Source organism: Halichoerus grypus, chromosome 11 (assembly GCF_964656455.1).
Source record: "Halichoerus grypus chromosome 11, mHalGry1.hap1.1, whole genome shotgun sequence".
Lineage (NCBI taxonomy): Eukaryota > Metazoa > Chordata > Mammalia > Carnivora > Phocidae > Halichoerus > Halichoerus grypus.
Genome location: NC_135722.1, coordinates 75,881,015 through 75,899,439, shown reverse-complemented (window position 1 = coordinate 75,899,439; position 18,425 = coordinate 75,881,015). Strand labels below are relative to the sequence as shown.

General features: G+C 38.1%; 1 protein-coding gene across 1 annotated transcript in view; it reads left to right on the top strand.

Moving 5' to 3' along the window:
- Positions 1 to 11,301: 11,301 nt before the first annotated feature.
- MTMR2 (myotubularin related protein 2) overlaps positions 11,302 to 18,425 on the top strand; it is a 108,510-nt gene continuing 101,386 nt past the window's right edge. The window contains exon 1 of the mRNA XM_078058724.1: positions 11,302 to 11,578. Within this exon, the coding sequence (XP_077914850.1) occupies positions 11,499 to 11,578 (80 nt within the window). The 5' untranslated portion in view covers positions 11,302 to 11,498. The remainder of the gene's footprint in view (positions 11,579 to 18,425) is intronic.

Here is an 18,425-nt window from a genome sequence, read left to right as displayed (position 1 = left end):
TGTGAATTATTAAACAAATAAAATGTTTCATATGAGTATTATCTGCTTTTTGCTTTTATTTTAAAAATTCAAAACATATCAGGGCCTATTTCACCTCAGAGAAGTATGGTCAAACTATCTTAAGCTTTAAAGTTAAAACATGTGGTGCTCCATTCCTGAAAGTCCAGATTTTAGAAAGAACATTGATTTAACTCTACATTTTCCCAAAAATACGATGCTTCTCTTCCCATTGCAATATAAAGTCAGAGGCTACTTTATGAATATTTGCTATTAGTCTCTTAGTGACACAATTGGATTCAGAGATTGTAAAGACTTCGTTCGAGAGTGAGATTTTCCACCTCTACGTATAATTCTTCCTCTTGAAACTCTGCTTCCCAAAGTGTATTTCATGAACTACTTAGTTTGGGTCTTTGCAACATATAGTCATACCAAGATTTCCATTGCCAAAGTAGGTTGGAAAGTACTAGAAGGCATCCTTAGAGATATATGAGACACTGGTGTTTTGAAATTTTTCTGTAGCAGACAAAACTGTTTAATTTACTTCTAAAACTGGAATTTCCTAGTTTGCTTGACTTTTTGCACATAACCCCAATTGATATGCTATGGTATGGGTAGGCAAATGCTGTCCTATGTAATGTAATCGAGGAATACATTCTGGCTGGCCTTTAAATGAGTATTCATTTCTACAAAATGCAAACATTAATATATTTATATTTATAATAAAAATACTTTGTATGTAATCATTAATAAGAGCCTGATAATTTACTGATTTCTCTTCAAGATCAGCGCCAGGCTTCCCGGAGATTGTATTTGTTTGTTTGCTTTGCCTAACTACAGTGGTACAGAGACTAGAGAATTTGGGGCAGTATTGTCTCGTAAAATATGGGATACTTTTCAGATAATAATATCAAGAAACTAAAGCTTTCAAATGAGAGAACCAGAGTGAGGGAAACTTGAAGTTCTATCCTCTAAAGAAGGATCCAATTTATGTTCTTTTGAGGAGTCCATGCTTTCCCAAACCCATCTCAGGGCCTTTTTGTATTTTAGGAATGTTGCCAGGGTTTGAAGGGCAGCTGTGAGCACATTATATTATGTGACCTACATGTAGTTTTTTCCCCCATTTTCATCTCTTCTTATAGGAACCGAGCCAAATTTACTCTGAGATGGGATTACTCAGTTGAAGTTTCTAGAATTGTAGCGGCTGCAGCTTTTGTTGAGTTACTCGTATAAACAAGAAATTGCTCATTAATTATGTCATAACTACATTAACATCAGAGTACTCCAAGAGCAAGGTACTGACCTAAGTTTGCTCTGTTGCAAGTGCCCTTCCTGCCTGTCTTCCCTGGGCTAACTCATACATCTCAAGGTCCTATATTATCTCTGGGAAGCATCCCAGACTAGCCCTAAGTATCCCTATTCAGTGCTCCCAAAGGAAATTGTACTTATTTCTAACCATGTCATCCATTCGTATTTTAAAAAATATTACAAGAAATAGTCATATAATACAATGGAATATTACTCAGCCATCAGAAAGGATGAATACCTACAATTTGCATTGACATGGATGGAACTGGAGGGGATTATGCTAAGTGAAATAAATCAAGCAGAGAAAGACAATTGTCATATGGTTTCACTCATATGTGGAATATAAGGAATAGCACAGAGGACCGTAGGGGAAGGGAGGGAAAACTGAATGGGAAGAAATCAGAGAGGGAGACAAACCATGAGAGACTCTTGACTCCGGGAAACAAACTGAGGGTTGCAGAAGGGAGGGGGGTGGGAAGATGGGGTAACTGGGTGATAGGCATTAAGGAAGGCACATGATCTGATGAGCACTGGGTGTTATATGCAACTAATGAATCATTGAACAGTACCTCAAAAACTAATGATGTACTATGTGTTGGCTAATTGAATTTAAATTAAAAAAAAAAGAAAGAATCATATAAAATAAGCCACTGCACTTTTTATAAAAATGCTGTTGAGAATGTTATTTTATAAATCACTTTATATCCTTTATATAAAATTTCAGAGAGCTATTTCTTGTATAATTCAGTGCTATAAAAAGCTTTTGTCTCCTCTCAAAGACTCATATGATTCTTCCTTTTGATAATGAGAATGATATAACTGATTATGTGTTTACTTTTAGATATGGCTGCCAGGAGGCTTAGGGCCAAATCTAAGGTTTATTTCAGAGAAACTTTTAAGGTTCTCGTAAGGTTCTTTTTGTATAATTTTTTGGTCCTTTTTTTTGCCATTTTGTTTGTTTTAATTTCATGTATATTTTGTCATAAGCCACCTCACAACTTTTGTGAAAAAGTAGGGCTTTGATAAATATTTATAAAAATAAAATGTAGATGAAGAGGCCAACTGTCCAGTGAATTCCTTTGTTCTTGAGCAAACATGGATTATTAAGTCAAAATCCTTTATTTGTTTATCTTTTTTTTTTTTTTTTAAGATTTTATTTATTTATTTGACAAAGAGACACAGCGAGAGAGGGAACACAAGCAGGGGGAGTGGGAGAGGGAGAAGCAGGCTCCCCGCCGAGCAGGGAGCCCGATGCGAGGCTTGATCCCAGGACTCTGGGATCATGACCTGAGCCGAAGGCAGACGCCCAACAACTGAGCCATCCAGGTGCCCCTATTGGTTTCTTTTTTTAATTTGGGTTCCTTGTTTGTTAAGTCAATTGCATCAGTTTAAACCTGTTTGAATAGTCCTAATGAATCTGGTTTTGGTAGGGAATAAATTTATTAAACCTGAAATTATATTCCAAGGGTTTAATTAAGGAGGTTTGGCCCTTGTACAACTCCTCCTGAAAGCACACTTCACAATTAACCTCCCTCCAGCTTGTTTGCACTCATCTCTTTTTTTCCCCTCAATTTCGCTTAAGCACGTTTCCTTAATGTAAACCTTGCTGACCTGGGAACACATATATAAATTCTCCATATTTTGAAACTGTAGCCCTGAAATGCTGGGGGTGTTTGGGGGACATTTTCTGCTGGCGTTTCTTCTGTGCCATTAAATTACTCCTAAGCGTGCCACTGTTTTTTGAGATTTCCTATTACTTTGCTTTTCAATTTTTTAAAAAAGTCAGTATTTAACTTGCCTTAAGTCTTTCAGAGTATATGAATAATATTTAACAACAGCATTGTGATGGTAAAATCCAAACTTTGGAATTTAGATCCAGAGATCCAAAGATCCCTATTTTGGATCCCTATTTGGGTCTGTTGTTTGTTTTTTCATCTCTGTTGTACTGTTCTATCTTGAACTATAAGGGTATTAAAAATCATGAATAATGCAAAAGCATTGCAAAGAAATGAACATGCATTTTATTATTTTTTAAGATGTATTGATTTATTTTAGAGAGAGAGTGAGGGGTAGAGGGAGAGGGAGAGAGAGAATCTCTAGCAGACTCCCCACTGAGTGTGGAGCCCTACCCCATGATCATGAGACCATGACCTGAGCCAAAATCAAGAGTGAGCCACTTAACCGACTGAGCCACCCAGGCGCCCCGAACATGCATTTTAGAATTAAACCTAGTGATGGACAGATTGCCTTAAAGAAGAAAGAATACAAATATATTCTGCTGGGGGAACATATTCTTCAGAAAGTCATCCCTCACCCAAAACATTGTTAAGAGTGAACACCATTTTCCCTTGTGTTTAGCTGGTGTTCTCATGAGCACTATCAAATCAGGTCAAGAATTTCCTTAGAGGAACCTATGAGATACAGTCATTCATTTATTCATTCAAATATATATTTATTGAATGCCCACTTTGTCCCAAGCATTCTTCTCTGCTTGGGACATATCAGTGGGCAAAACCAGCAAGAATTCCTAGCTGGCAGTGACACTTAATAGCAATAGACAGAATAAGTAAGTAAAGGATATGATAAGCAGAAGGTGACAAGTGCTATGAAAAAAATTAGAAGAGGATAAGGGAGATATGAATGCAGGGGTGTATAGGAAATTTTTAAAGGACTTTCAAGGAAGAGAAGGAAACATTTTTTTAAAAGATTTATTTATTTATTTTAGAGGGGAAGGGGAGAGGGAGAAAGAGTCTTAAGCAGATTCCCCACAGAGCGCAGAGCCCGACACAGGATTTGATATCAGGACCCTGAGATCATGACCTGAGCTGAAATCAAGAGTCCGACACCTAACCAACTGCACCACCCAGGCACCCTGAGAAGGAGACATTTGAACAAAGATTTGGAGAAGGTGTGAGAACATTCATATGAGGATAGAAAAGTTGTTAGCAAAGAGATGTCAAAATCAGCTGGCTCTGACAGGAGAGAAGCAAAAAGAGATGTCAAGTTATTTTGACTCAATTTTATCTTCAGATCTGAATGTTTCAAAGTAATTGCAGCCCTAAGTGAAGATAAGTAGGTTTTTTATTAGTTTTCAGTCCCAAACACAAACTTTATTTAATAAAGTCAGGAAGAGGTGGTTTTTCTCAAACACCTCCTACAGTTATCATGAGTTGGAACAGAAAAGCAGTAGATGACCTTGAAAGTAACAGCAACTCACACCACATAAATGTGATACACATTAGATACCTAGCATTAGACACTGAAAACAGGTACCAAAGCTTGACAGTTCATACAACATTTTCCAGGAGATTCAATAACAATACATCAAGATGTAATCTCTTCCAGGACAAATTCATCCTTCCCAAGATGCCAGAAATCTTTTATCTGCTTCCCAATGCCTGAAGTCATATATCAGGCAGTCATGAAAATGCCATGAATGCAAAAGTAATTTTAATGAATCAAAACCGGAAGGCAACATGTCCACAGATGTGTAGTTTAGGAACTGTGATCAAACGGACAATTTAACTTATTCAATGTAAAAGTGACTGTTGCTAGATTAAATCACAATCATAGAGATTATATTACCTGAAAATATGAGATGAATAGATTCAAAACAGAGATTTAAAAAAAAAAAGTATTTTCAGATAGTTCAGTCTATTGATATTGTTTAACAGGTCCCCAAGGTCAATAGAAAAAACTAGATGCTGGGGTCTTCAATTACTGCCAAAACTCCAGCAATCCTCAGCCTCTGTTCTTTCATCTGTTCTCCTTTCACCTATACTGCCTTTCCTTATTCTTTTAATGAATTACATGGAGAACGACCATCAGAACACATATAATGTGCCAGGCGCCATCCCAGATGCTTTTACATGTATCATCTCACTTAATTCTCAATTCTGAAATGTATGTGTGTGCAGCCACCTGTGCATGATGTAGGAAGATGGGGGGAGAACGTGGAATCTGAGTGACATTTTACAGGAGCTCAGAGAGGATGACTGCTCTAAATTCAAACATGTAGGAAGTATTAAAGCCAGGATTCTGCTCAGGTTTTGTAGCCCTGTGGGGCCATCTGCTACTTCAGAGAGGCCACTATGATATTTAATCTTTGCATAGCATTGTATTGTTTATAAAGTACATTTATATTTTATTTATTTAATTATATCATGATCCCTGAGATCATTATCTTGGTTTTCTTGAAAATTATCAGTCTACGGTATTGACATAACTTTGAAAACGCTGCAGAATGCACGAAAGCCACATGCCTATCTTTTGTGTATGAACAATTATAAACTCCACTTATATGACAGACTCATTAGATTGCCTCTATCTGAAGATAAGGAAGACTGGATTTTCAGTAAATAAAATAATGCAAAGCATGGCAAATTACTTAAGAATATTTCCTCCACTATAAAATGAGGATAATAATATCTACCTACTTACCTACCTCACAGGATTGTTGTAAAGACAAAGTGTGATAATATTGTATAAGAGAAATATACATACAATCAATACAAAGATAATGCAATATAAAAGAGATTTGAGAATTGTTTATTTTAATAATGTTTTAAATTATTTAATGATTATTATTAAAGATTATAGGAATCTTTATAATATATTTGCTTCTTTATTTTCATTGCTTTTCAACTTACATAAATACATGCTTGATATTAAAAGTTTTTAACATATCAAAATATACGGAGAAGAAAGTTAAAATTTCATTTCATACCTACCTTCCTCAATTCAACCAATTTTCCTTTTCAAGAGATGATAATGATTACTAATTTGATACTTGTTCTTACAGATCTTTCAATATTCATTTATATTCATGAATGTAAATGTATTTGATTTTTCTAAATACATATCGAATATATTTTACTTGACATTTTTGTTTGTTTTTGCTTAACAATGTGTCCTGGAGATCTTGAATAGCTATGTAGTAGTGTAGTACTCTATAATGGATAGCTAAGTTATTTCCTGGGGTGCCTGGGTGGCTCAGTTGTCAAGCATCTGCCTTCGCTTCGGTCGTGGTCCCGGGGTCCTGGGATTGAGCCCTGTGTCGGGCTTCCTGCTCAGCAGGAAGCCTGCTTCTCCCTCTCCCACTCCCTCTGCTTGTGTTCCCTCTCTGGCTCTCTGTCTCTCTGTCAAATAAATAAATAAAATCTTTAACAAAAATTAAAAAATGTGGTATATATATATGAAATGAAATATTACTCAGCCATAAAAAGAATGAAATCTTTTCATTGATTACAGTATATTTTCCTTTACCTCATTGAACATAGTTATATTAGTTGCTTTTGAGCCATTGTCTGATAATTCCAACACCTGTGTCATCTGGAATTTAGCTTCTCCTTATTATCTTTTCCTTTAAGAATATATCCCATTTTCCTATTAGTTTTTATGCCAAGTAATTCTAAATTTTGTCCTTGACATTATGAACCTTGTTTTGGAGTTTCTGGATTCTGTTTTATTCCTCTCTAAAGTGGTGAGGCTTTTGTTTAGCAAGAAGTTAACTTAGTTTGAAACAAACTGAAAACTTTGTCCTGCAAATAGTGGGTAACAGCTTGAATCTTGCCTCAGTTCTTTTATCTGGAAGAGTAGAAGGATATTCTATCTTGAGTTCTTTTATCTGAGCAGTTTGCATTCTGTCTTTGTTATTCAAATTGAATTAGGGCTTAGCCAGAGATTGTCTGAGTTTATATACAGAGTTTAGAGTTCTCTGGTTCTCTTTTTTGGAATTCCTCCCTCATTCTCTAGCTGCCCTGGGTTCCTTTCTCTTGGTTTCTCAGGCTAGAAAGATAGCAGGCTTTGTATATGAATTTTTGCCACCTTGTACCACACCACAATTTTTGTCTGTCCATAGGTCAAAGCCGCTCGAAATGGGAAATGCATTCTGTATTGGTTACTTCCTACACATTTTGATTCTGTGTGCTTCTGTCCACTCTCTTGACTCCTCAGGTTGTTGTTTTACTGTCTGGAGTTTCCAGGTGTTACCTGTGGAAAGGTCAACCTGTTATAAGTCTACTTCTCCATACTAGAAGAGGAACTCTCTAAATCAAAGTAATAAAAAAATTAAATTTTTGCATATAAATAATAAATTATAAGAATTATGCATGCTTGGGGTGCCTGGGTGGCTCAGTTGGTTAAGTATCCGACTCTTGGGTCTTGGCTCAGGTCTCCATCTCAGGGTCAATGGTTCAAGCCCTGTGTTGGGGGTGGGGGTGCGCCTGGGTGGTTCAGTTGGTTAAGCATCCAACTCTTGATTTTGGTGTCTCAGGTCATGATCTCAGGGTCTGGCTCTGTGCTGGGCGTGGAGCCTGATTAAGATTTCCCCTTTCTCTCTGTTCAGTACCCCCCCACCCCACTCTCTCTCTCTAAAAAAAAAAAAAAAAAGAAAAAAGAATTATGCATGCTTGATCTAAGGATTATGTTTCTGGCAAGACTCTGCCCATGGTCCATGACTGACTCCAAGATAATGATCAATTTACTTTACTGCCCACCTGCACATACCCACCAACTTTGAAGTATTTTCAGCACTTTGAGATAGTTGAGAGGATAGTCTGCTGTTTTCCCAGTGTTGACCTCACTGAAATAAATTCCTTTCTTGTTTCACCACCACTAGTTTCTCTGCCTTTGGATTTTGTCAGCTCGGAGTGGCTGTTTGGGATCCCTGGAGCCAGGTGCTCTTGCACACCTGTACCCCGGCTGCAAGATGAGCCTATGCTGTAATTCAATTTTAGCAATAGTTCCTGAAGACCTGGGATAGGCTAAAGGGTTCTGTTAAAAGACAAGAAAACTGGGGCGCCTGGGTGGCTCAGTGGGTTAAGCGTCTGCCTTCGGCTCAGGTCATGATCCCAGGGCCCTGGGATCGAGCCCCACATCGGGCTCCCCACTCAGCAGGAAGCCTGCTTCTCCCTCTCCCACTCCCCCTGCTTGTGTTCCCTCTCTCGCTGTGTCTCTCTCTGTCAAATAAATAAATAAAATCTTAAAAAAAAAAAAAAAGACAAGAAAACTGAGGTGCAGAAAGTCCTAATCAAGGTGATTTCTCTTGGGTATATGACACAGCAGCCAACATGTCAGAAAAAGAATTAATTTAACTTTCAGCTGAGATTAAAGTATTCTTTGCTTGTTATTCATTCTCAGAAATCACTGCTTTAATATTTAGAAGTAAAACGTAAGTTCAGAGGAAGAACAAATAATAATAGCAACACATCCTTTGACTGAGATCCTTCTGCGCAACCAACTCTGTACAGGGAAAAACAATCCTTTTATGTGGATATTTTTATTCCCATTTTAGAGATGAGAAAGCAGTGTTGGAGAAACAACTTAATTGAAATCATGCAACAGAGTCAGGATCCCAATTCAGATTTGTCTGGTTCTAAAATCTCTACACTAACATTACTGTTTTTTTCTTTTTTAGATTTTTAAGTAATCTCCTCACCCCAAAGTGGGGCTCGAACTCACAACCCTGAAACCAAGAGTCACACGCTCTACCAACTGAACCAGCCAGGTGCCCTGCATTATCGTTCTTTATTAATCACCAGATAGACTCATATACAAATTGTTACATCATCAGGCAGGTGGTTTCAAGTGCTCTATTAACACAGTCCTAGAAACAACTGGGCTGTGGAGAGCGCTTGGATCTTCCTCATCAGTCTTCACCAAACTTAGCTTAGAAAAATCTATGTCAAAGTATCAAGTGACAGTGAGTCAGCATTTTGGAAGACAGGTAGAAACTCGGAATCAATAAGCAAATTCTTTTATGAATCATTGTAGATGTTTATGCTTGTTAAGTGTTTCTGCCTATTTTCTTTGCCTATTAGAGGAGGACAGTTAAAGGCCTCTTTAAAAATTATATAAATAAAAACTATCAGCTGCCATCCTATCCTTGCCAAGCTAGAGAATGGAATAGAAAGGCAAAGGCTTTTAAAGTGCTTAAAAACATTTTATTTTAGGGACGCCTGGGTGGCTCAGTCATTAAGCGTCTGCCTTCGGCTCAGGTCATGATCCCAGGGTCCTGGGATCAAGCCCAGCATAGGGCTCCCTGCTCCACAGGAAGCCTGCTTCTCCCTCTCCCACTCCCCCTGCTGTGTTCCCTCTCTCGCTGTGTCTCTCTCTGTCAAATAAATAAATAAAATCTTTCAAAAAAACCCCAACATTTTATTTTAATAAGTATGCTGAACACAACTAGGTTAGGTTGTTCTTTTGGGGAATGTACTTCAAGTTAGTATTTCACTGGCCCTATACTTTAAGATTTTCTTAAAACAGTTGTCAGTATAAATTAAATCTAGTTTAAATGAACATAATTCTATTTATCCTAGCAAGGAAGGTTTTTTTAAATGATTCATTGTTATTTTTTTTACAGAAATAATCTTTGCATCATTTTATACTTCACACATGAGGTAACTGTGATTCAGTCTCAATCAGAAAAATCCCTTTATGCTTTCCTTCTTTTGTCCTTCCCGTGTCTTCCATAACAGAAATGACCAGCAGAAGCATTTCCCCTTCACCCAATTCCTATTCTCTTATCACAGTTCTATCTCTCTACCCTCCCTTCCTGCTCTGCAGGGGAATTTGAGAGGGCAGGGAAAGATTGCTTAAGTTTGTCGCCTATCCAACATTACCACATATAATAGTGTATGTGTCTAATTCTTTTTGCATATTTATCAGATCCCATTTTCCTCTTCCATACCTCCTTGGGTGTACAATGGACTAATGCCAAAGTGCTTTGCCCCTGCACCCTTCCAGACCACACAGACTTAATCCAAATCATAGTTGGACTGAAAATTTCTCCTTTACTAGTGCCTTTTCTACAACACTGGGCCGGTGGTAGAATGAAGTTAGGAGTTGAATCACAGATCTGTACCTCTGAAACAAATAATACAATGTATGTTAAAAAAAAAAAAGAAGATAGCAGGGGAAGAATGAAAGGGGGAAATCGGAGGGGGAGATGAACCATGAGACAATGGACTCAGAAACAAACTGAGGGTTTTAGAGGGGAGGGGGGTGGGAGGATGGGTTAGCCTGGTGATGGGTATTAAAGAGGACACGTTCTGCATGGAGCATTGGGTGTTATACGCAAACAATGAATCATGGAACACTACATCAAAAACCAATGATGTAATGTATGGTGATTAACATAACAATAAAAAATTTAAAAAAATCTTAAAAAAAAAGCATTAATTTTTTTCCTAAATGTCCTGTACTTTCTCTACTACCTTTCCCATACCAATCACTTCTTACTTCTCTGCCCCCTTCCTATATATTCCTGCCCTATAGCTACCATTTTTTGAAGTTGTTTTAGAAACCGTTTATATGCATTAATACATCACATCCTAACAACACTTATGAAGTAGGTAGTAATACTAACAGCTAATATTTGAGTGCTTACTATGCGCCAAAAAATTTTTAAGCATTTTACATGTATTAATTTATCTAATCTGTGAAGTTATTATTTTTCCTATTTTACAGATAAGGAAGCTGATTACACTGCAAGCGACCAGCAGAGGCAGGATTTGAATTCGTGTCTGACTGGCTAAAGCAACCTTTAATCACTATTTAATTATTAATTATTTAATTATTATTTTCAGCCCCAAATCTGGTGAACACTTTGCCATCTCTAACACCCTCAACCTTTGTGTGCCCCTATGTTCTCTTCCTCTCTTCGTGCACCGCCCCCGTCCTTTCTGCCCCTTCATCCTACTGTTTGCCCGCACGCCTTTACTACCCCGTCTTCTCCACCATTCCTGTCTCACTCATCCCCATCCCTATGATCCTTGTCCCTTTCTTCTCCTGAGATCCTCGCCCCTAGTATTCCCTTATTCCTCTCTCTTATTTCTAAAATTCCCCCCTCCTCCCAAAGGATCCTCGTCTCCCCCAGCCTCAGGGTACCCTCTCACTCCTGGAAGGGCCACCTCCCTTTCCCAGCCCAGAGGAAGCGCGGGGTACGCAGCGAGCGCACGTAGCGAGCGCAGCGCGTCGGGGCTGGAGTCGGAGGGGAGCCGCGGGGTCCTCCCGCTCCTCGGTAGTCCCCGGGCGCGGTGCAGTCTGGGGGAACATGGCCGCTTCCGGTCTCCCTCCCGGGCCGGCGCTGGCCTGACCGCGGCCCCTGCCCGGCGCACTCCGCCCTCCGCTCCTCCCGCCCCGCAGCCGCGGAGGTCGCTTCAGCCTTTCCCTCCCGCTGCCCCCGCCGCGCCATGGAGAAGAGCTCGAGCTGCGAGAGTCTTGGCTCCCAGCCGGCCGCAGCACGGCCGCCCAGCGTGGACTCCCTGTCCAGGTAACCAGGATGCCCAGGGCCCCGCCCAGCGCCCGAGAGGGATGGAGAGGGGCCGGGGACCCGCTGGATGGTGCCCCAACTCCTGGACTTGCTTCCCGAAGGCTGCGCCGAAATTCCTTTCCAGGGACTTGGGAACCACTTCTTCCTCCCTCTTTGGGGTTTAGAGGCTGGGGAAAAGGGAGGTTAAAACTCACTGCTGCTTTATCGGTGACTCTACGTATAACGATCTCATTTTATCCCTGGTTGAGGGAGCCCCAGTTCATTAGTTTCTCTTGTTTCTCATTCCCTCTCGAATTATTTTTTTGGACAGCCCTTCCCCCAGCCACCACCCCTCATTTCCTCTCAGCCTTTCTTTACTCTTTTCCAAACCATTCTCCAGTCTGTCTTCCATCTGTCCGTGTTTCTTTGATTTTGGGATTCTTGCCCACCCTTTCCTCTTTTTTCCATCACTTTACTTCCATATCTCTTTAATGATTTTCCCTATACTCTGACCCTTTCCCCCCATTTCGTTTTAAAAATGTAAATAAAAATGCCCACTGTACGTCTTTTCTAAATCTTGCAGCTGAAAGTCATTATCTAGGAATCTGAGCAGTCCTTAACCCGGAGTGAGTAATGAGTTGTAGTTTTCTTCCTTCTTGGGCTACCGGTTCTCCTGGTTATTTCTCTTGTTCCAGATGGGATTTTTTTTTTTTTTCCTGGAATTTTGAGGAGTACTTTAGTATGCAATTGTGTAGACAGCTGTTGTGAATATTAACTAGACATGTTTTGGATGAATATTTTCCCTTTGGTTTTAAAATAGTGATTTAAAATTTTAGGAAGAAATAATAGAAGACCTGTGTTTGTTATGTAGCCACAATGAAATCAGGTTCTTTCCCATCAAAAAACAGTCTAATTATTATTAGGGAGTTATTGGATACTAATCCGTGTGAAAACACAAATTTCATTTTCCTCTGAATAAATTGAAGTTTCTTTCTTTTAATTCATTTGGGACTCCACTAAATATGGGTGACACAGCTATGTTTTCCTATTACTGTTCAGACCTTATGGGAAACTATTAGCTGATTCCATCATTATAAATTAGATTCTCTAAAGCACTCATAGCAACCTGCCCACACCTTTTTCAGAGTTCTTAACAGACAGTGTAATTGTTGGTTTAATTGACTTTTCTCCTAGGCTATAAGCTACTGGAGGACAAGGACCATATCTTACTTATCTTCTTGTCTCTAGCATTTAACAGAGACCCTGCATGTCAGAGGTGCTCAATAAAATTTTTTTTTTGAATCTGTAGATGTAATTATCCAGGAGAGAAGAATTTTTCTTTGCATTCAATCATATATACTGTACATTTGTTTCAGGTATTTAAAAAATTTTATGTTTATTACTCTGAAATTTAGGAAGTGGAGGATTTACATTCTCAGTCATAAAATTATGAAGAAAACAGGTTGGAAAATTGTAATTTTATAGGAAAGTTACAAATGGCAGCTGTGGTTCAGAATAGAATGTAAAGAAAACAAGTGAAGCAACCAGTAATCTCACCCAAGCAAGAGGATTTAGAACCACAGGAGGCAGCATAGTCTGTTAGAATGAAGAATGTACTGGAAGTTAGGAGGCTCAGGGTCTTAAAAGTCCCTGGCTCTGCTAGCTTTTTGGCTTGTATCATTTAACCTTTCTAGTCTGCAGTTTTCTCATCTTTCAAAATAACGAAGTTGATCTAGAAAACCTGTAAGGTCCCTCGGCAGTCTAAAGTTCTATCATTCTTTATCTCAATGACAATAACGATTAAGATGCATTCTTATCAACTACTAAGATATTCCCTTTACGGATTTTTGAAATTATACAAAATCTCTTTACGGATTTTGAAATTATACTAAATAAATAAATTTATTACAAATTAATGTATCTAATTGTGCCATTTAAGTACATTTAATTCCCCCCAAAGAAAGCCCAGTAACTTTAAAGTTTATATATGCATTCTAATTCTTAATTAAAAAATTATGTTACTGACATATGAATTTGAGAAAACTAACTCCTTGAAAGAGTTTGGACTAGAATATGTTAGCCTTGTCCTCTCTGGACAAAAATATAAGTATGATCTACTTTCCATAGGAAAATGACAGCTTTCATTCCTTTCCTCTGGAAGGTAGAAAAAATTACATTTATTGAATGTCTGCTATGTAGAATTCACCCTGCTAAATTTTTTCATGTCTTTTATTTTATGAATCATTACACCTGGTTGATCAACAGTATAGAATAGCTGCATTATAGACGCTTGTTAGCTTAAATTTAAACTTAATCTGGGCAAACAATCAATTGTAGATGATTCTGATACAGAGGCAGGGTAGACAACCATGATTATAATAGCTATGCTAAGTGGCTATCCAGTTGTTTAAGTTTTTACTTTGATAGTCTATGATAAAGCAGAATATCTGTGTTTGGACTGTATTGTCTCAGCCTTTTGCGGAAATGTTGCCCTTAAATTGTTTATTTTTATGCCTTCTGTTTTTTACAATTAGGAAATTTTCAATTTCAAATTTTCAATTTTTCAATTAGGAAATTGCCATGTGAATTTGTTTTGATACCTCCTATACAATAATAGTTAATATGTTCAGTGTGTTCCATATGTCTTTTACAGACTAGATTGACATAAATTTCTGCTGAGTTTAGCTCCAGGAAAAATTGTTTATTCAAAAAAAAGTGTGCTTCCTATTTGTTTGAAAATGCAAACTATGTAACTGCATGTTTCTCTTCAATTTAGCAAAAAGACTTCAGTCAGATTTGTAACTGAAGTTGGTAATGTACGCCTATCTAATTTCTTCAAGTACTTCTATTAGATGAATTCAGTTTAAATATTATATTTAAATGTGTTAATTTGTAAGTTTTGTATGTTTCTCTGGGAAATAGGAATAATATAAATCTGAAAAATTTTACACTAATCCTTCTGGTTGCCCACTGTTTTTTGAAAATGACACACTCCATTGAAGTTGGTTGACAGGCTCTTGTGGGATCTGTAGTTCACTCTAAACGTATGTTGAGTCTTGGGGAGCCTCGGTGGCTCAGTCAGTTGAGTGTCCGACTCTTGGTTTCGGCTCAGGTCATGATCTCGGGGTCGTGGGATTGAGCCTGGAGTCGGGCTCTGTGCTTATTGCAGAGTCTGCTTGAGGTTCTCTCCCTCTCCCTCTGCTCCTCCCCCAGGCGTGCACACTCTCTCTCAAATAAATACAGTTTTCAGATGTATGTTGAGTCTTGATATGTCTGTCTGTCTATGTACCTATATATGTGGTCGTCTCAGAGCTGCTACTGCTTCTGGCTTTGCCTTTTAGGTCATCATAGGCTTGATGCTTTTGGCCACAAAAGAGTGATTTAATTTTTTAATATGATATCCAGATAGCAGTTTCCTAGTCAGCTATAGTTATGTCATCCTCCATCCTTAAAAAAAGTAACTGTCTTTGGTGAATCTTGCTTGGTGTTAGTCTCCTTCAATGAGCTGTTCAGCAGCTCTTGTATATCCTGTGTTGTCCATTCTTCGATGTGTCCAGCCCCAGAGAGAGAGTTGTGAAAAAGTTCACTTCAGCACCCTGATAATCTGGCTGCATTCCATAATTTAATTCTCGTTGCCCTTGCTCTGATTCTTGACATAAGTATGATTTATACAGGATATAGATAAAACAGTACTGTAGGCTAGATATGATAGCTAGGGTAGGCCTGAGCCTTAGAATTGTATGTTATACAGCAGGATTTGTCACTATATTGATATTATTTCTGCCTTCTTAGGCTGGCTTTCCATTTTTTCAGTTTGTACACTGTTATAAAATGCGCTGCCTGAGTGGGTTTCTTTGATTATTTTTTATTATGCATAATCACATGCTCTTATATCTAGTGCCAAATAGGTGTCTAGTAAATGTTTGAATAAAGAAATGTTGAATGTTCACTGCTCTCTTATTTGCTGTCTCCATTCAAAGGATTAAAAAGGGTTTTCTTATGTTGAATTTGGCCCATAAAGACACAACTTCAAGTTCAAGCTAAAGTTATTCTTGCATGAAGCCTCTTGACACACTGAGCTGATTTTATTGGCTACATTATCTTTTCTGTGCCCAGTCATATATTTTCACAACATTGTGTTCCTTTAACCTACACCTGCTTTTCCATCTGCTACTCCTGATTATTTTGGTCTCTTTCTGTCTAACTTATCTTGTCAGTCATTTTATTTAATATCTGTTTCTTTCATATTTTATATACCCTCATATACTCTAGTTATTCTGGGCACCGGTTGTTTGTCTCAGATTATTTTGGTTTATCAATTGATTTCTAGTCTATAAATTCATTAGCATTTATATTTATGTATTTATATATATATACTTACATTTAACTTAGATAAAAAAAATCAAAGTGTGGTACATTGAATATACTCAGAAAAGTAGTCTTCAACTACATTTTTAAGTTACATGTCTTCCTTTAAAATTATCATCATCTGAAAACAGCAAATCCTGGTTGTTTCCATGAATTTTGATGGTACTTATAGTCTGAAAAGGGAGAAGAGTTTTTAAGATTTCTGAAACACATTTTTTTGTAAGATTTCATCTCTAGTTTCAGCCTCAAGTTCTGTTCTAGAGCTGATATGTTGGTAGGAAATGTATTTTTGGGTTGTTTTCCAGTAGTGGTGATAGATTTGTGTCCAATCACACATTCTTACCCACTCCCTTTGTGACTCTTGGCATGTCTTCTGAGGCACCTGGCCAGGATTAGTGGTAGAAACTAGTTATGGAACTAAGTGAAACTTACAGGTTGAGCTTCCAACCTTGGCAATATAATTAGCACCTTGTGTCAGACATCGGACATACTTATTTTGTATTTCATTATTCCAGGACCCTAAAAATACTTTAAAGTTCTGTCAGATAAGATCCAATGTTATTGTGAACTTCAGTAATTATAGATTTTTTTCTGAAAGACAATTTAAAAAGGTTAATTACTAGTCACAAGTATACAAGTGTACCAAAATTGAGATTGGGTCCCATATGTGTTTTTTTCTTTCCTCTTTATGCTGTCATCAGTAGTCTTCTATTAATGTAGATCAGTAGTTCCCAGATCAGTAGCATCAGCATCCTTTGGGGATTTGTTAAAAATACAGATTCCCTGGTCCTACCTCAGATGTAATTGGATAAAACACTCTGGCAGTGGAGCCTGCAGTTTGTTTAAGCAAGTCCTGCAGGTGATCCTAAACTAAAACTAGAGTTTGAGAACCACTGCCTTAGGTCTTTTACTAATTGTTTTCTAGTAACTCCATCAATATTTGTTGAAACAGACTAAGTTAAGGTCTGTGTTACTGCTACCATAAGCCTATTACTTGAAAGCATTTTTGTAGAAATATTGATTGAAGTAGTGAAAGGTAAAAGTCATCTCTTTAGGGATTTATGACATCTGATTTTTAGGAAATTGCCTGAGGTTTTTTTCTTTCTCAGCTATGAGTAACACATCAGGAATACATGTTTTAGGTCTTTTCTTAAAAATAGGTCCTTGGGGCGCCTGGGTGGCTAAGTTGGTTGAGTGTCCAACTCCTGGTTTCAGCTTGGGTCATGATCTCAGGGTCATGAGATTGAGCCCTGCGAGGGGCTCCGTGCTCAGCAGGGAGTCTGCTGGAGATTCTCTCTCTCCCTCTGTCTCTCCCCAACTCGCGCGTGCACGCTCGCTCTCAAATAAATAAATCTTAAAAAAAGAAAAAGGTCCTTGGTGAAATCCATTAGTGGTAACATAAATTAAAAAAAATATAAATAAGTAATTCCAGGAAGCCATCACCTGAACGAATGAAGTCTGGATTACGCCCAAGGGAAGGAAATAACCCAGATACAGATGTCCAGAAATCAGTAAGTTTATTTTGTAAAGCTGCCAAGTTCATGGTATTGTATTCAAAATCTCTAGGGCCAAAGGTTGCATGTGAATCAGGACTTGACCAGTGGAAATTCTTTAGATTTTAGTAGAGAGTACTTTTTCTTTTTAAGAAAATTAGTTTTGAATAGGTAAAGCACTTGCTATCTTTGTCCCATTGTTTGGATTAGTTAAATCTGTGGATAGGATTAAAAACTATTGAGAGTTGATAGTCAAGGATAGGCAGTGATTTTATAAGTCGGCTTCCCAGAGGAAGTCAGGTTAAAAATGGAACTATCGAAAAAAAAAAGATTGGTACAAAATTATTAAAATCAAAGGGACTAGAGACGATGCCCTCTTAACGAAAGTAATAATCTCCGTTCCCTTTGCTATAACTTTATTACGCAGAACTAGTTGTGCGGTCCCTCTGACTGTGCTTCTGCGTGTGCCGCTGCTGCCGTCACTACAGACCACGGATGTGCCGCCTTCACAGCTCTTCCCCCACCCCGCACTTGGTACGCACCATGGCGGGCATCCTGATGACTTTTCAAAGGCTCTTACTGCAGGAGATCAGCTCTTGCGCTCTTTAAATACTTTTTAGCCTAGATTAGATAAGGGCAGATGCTATGTTTTCATTATAATAAGAATTCACTTTTAAAGTATCTTTTGAACTATATACTTCAAAAACCCTAAATACTGATACTTGGAAAATTCCTCTTATTTTATTTTTTTAAAGTTAGGGTTTAGGTTTAACAGATTATAACAGAAAATCCAAACTAACTGTGGCCTAAAACAGATGATTTTAGTTTTTCTCCCATATAAAAGCCCAGAGATAGTCCATACTGATCGGATAGAGTGGACCTCAAGTATCAAGAACACAGACTCTTTATTGCAGTGTTACCTCATGAACCAAAATTGCTGTTGGAACTCTAACCATTGCATTTATTATAGTCAGAAGGAAGGACGAAGGGAAGAAGAACGGCATGTT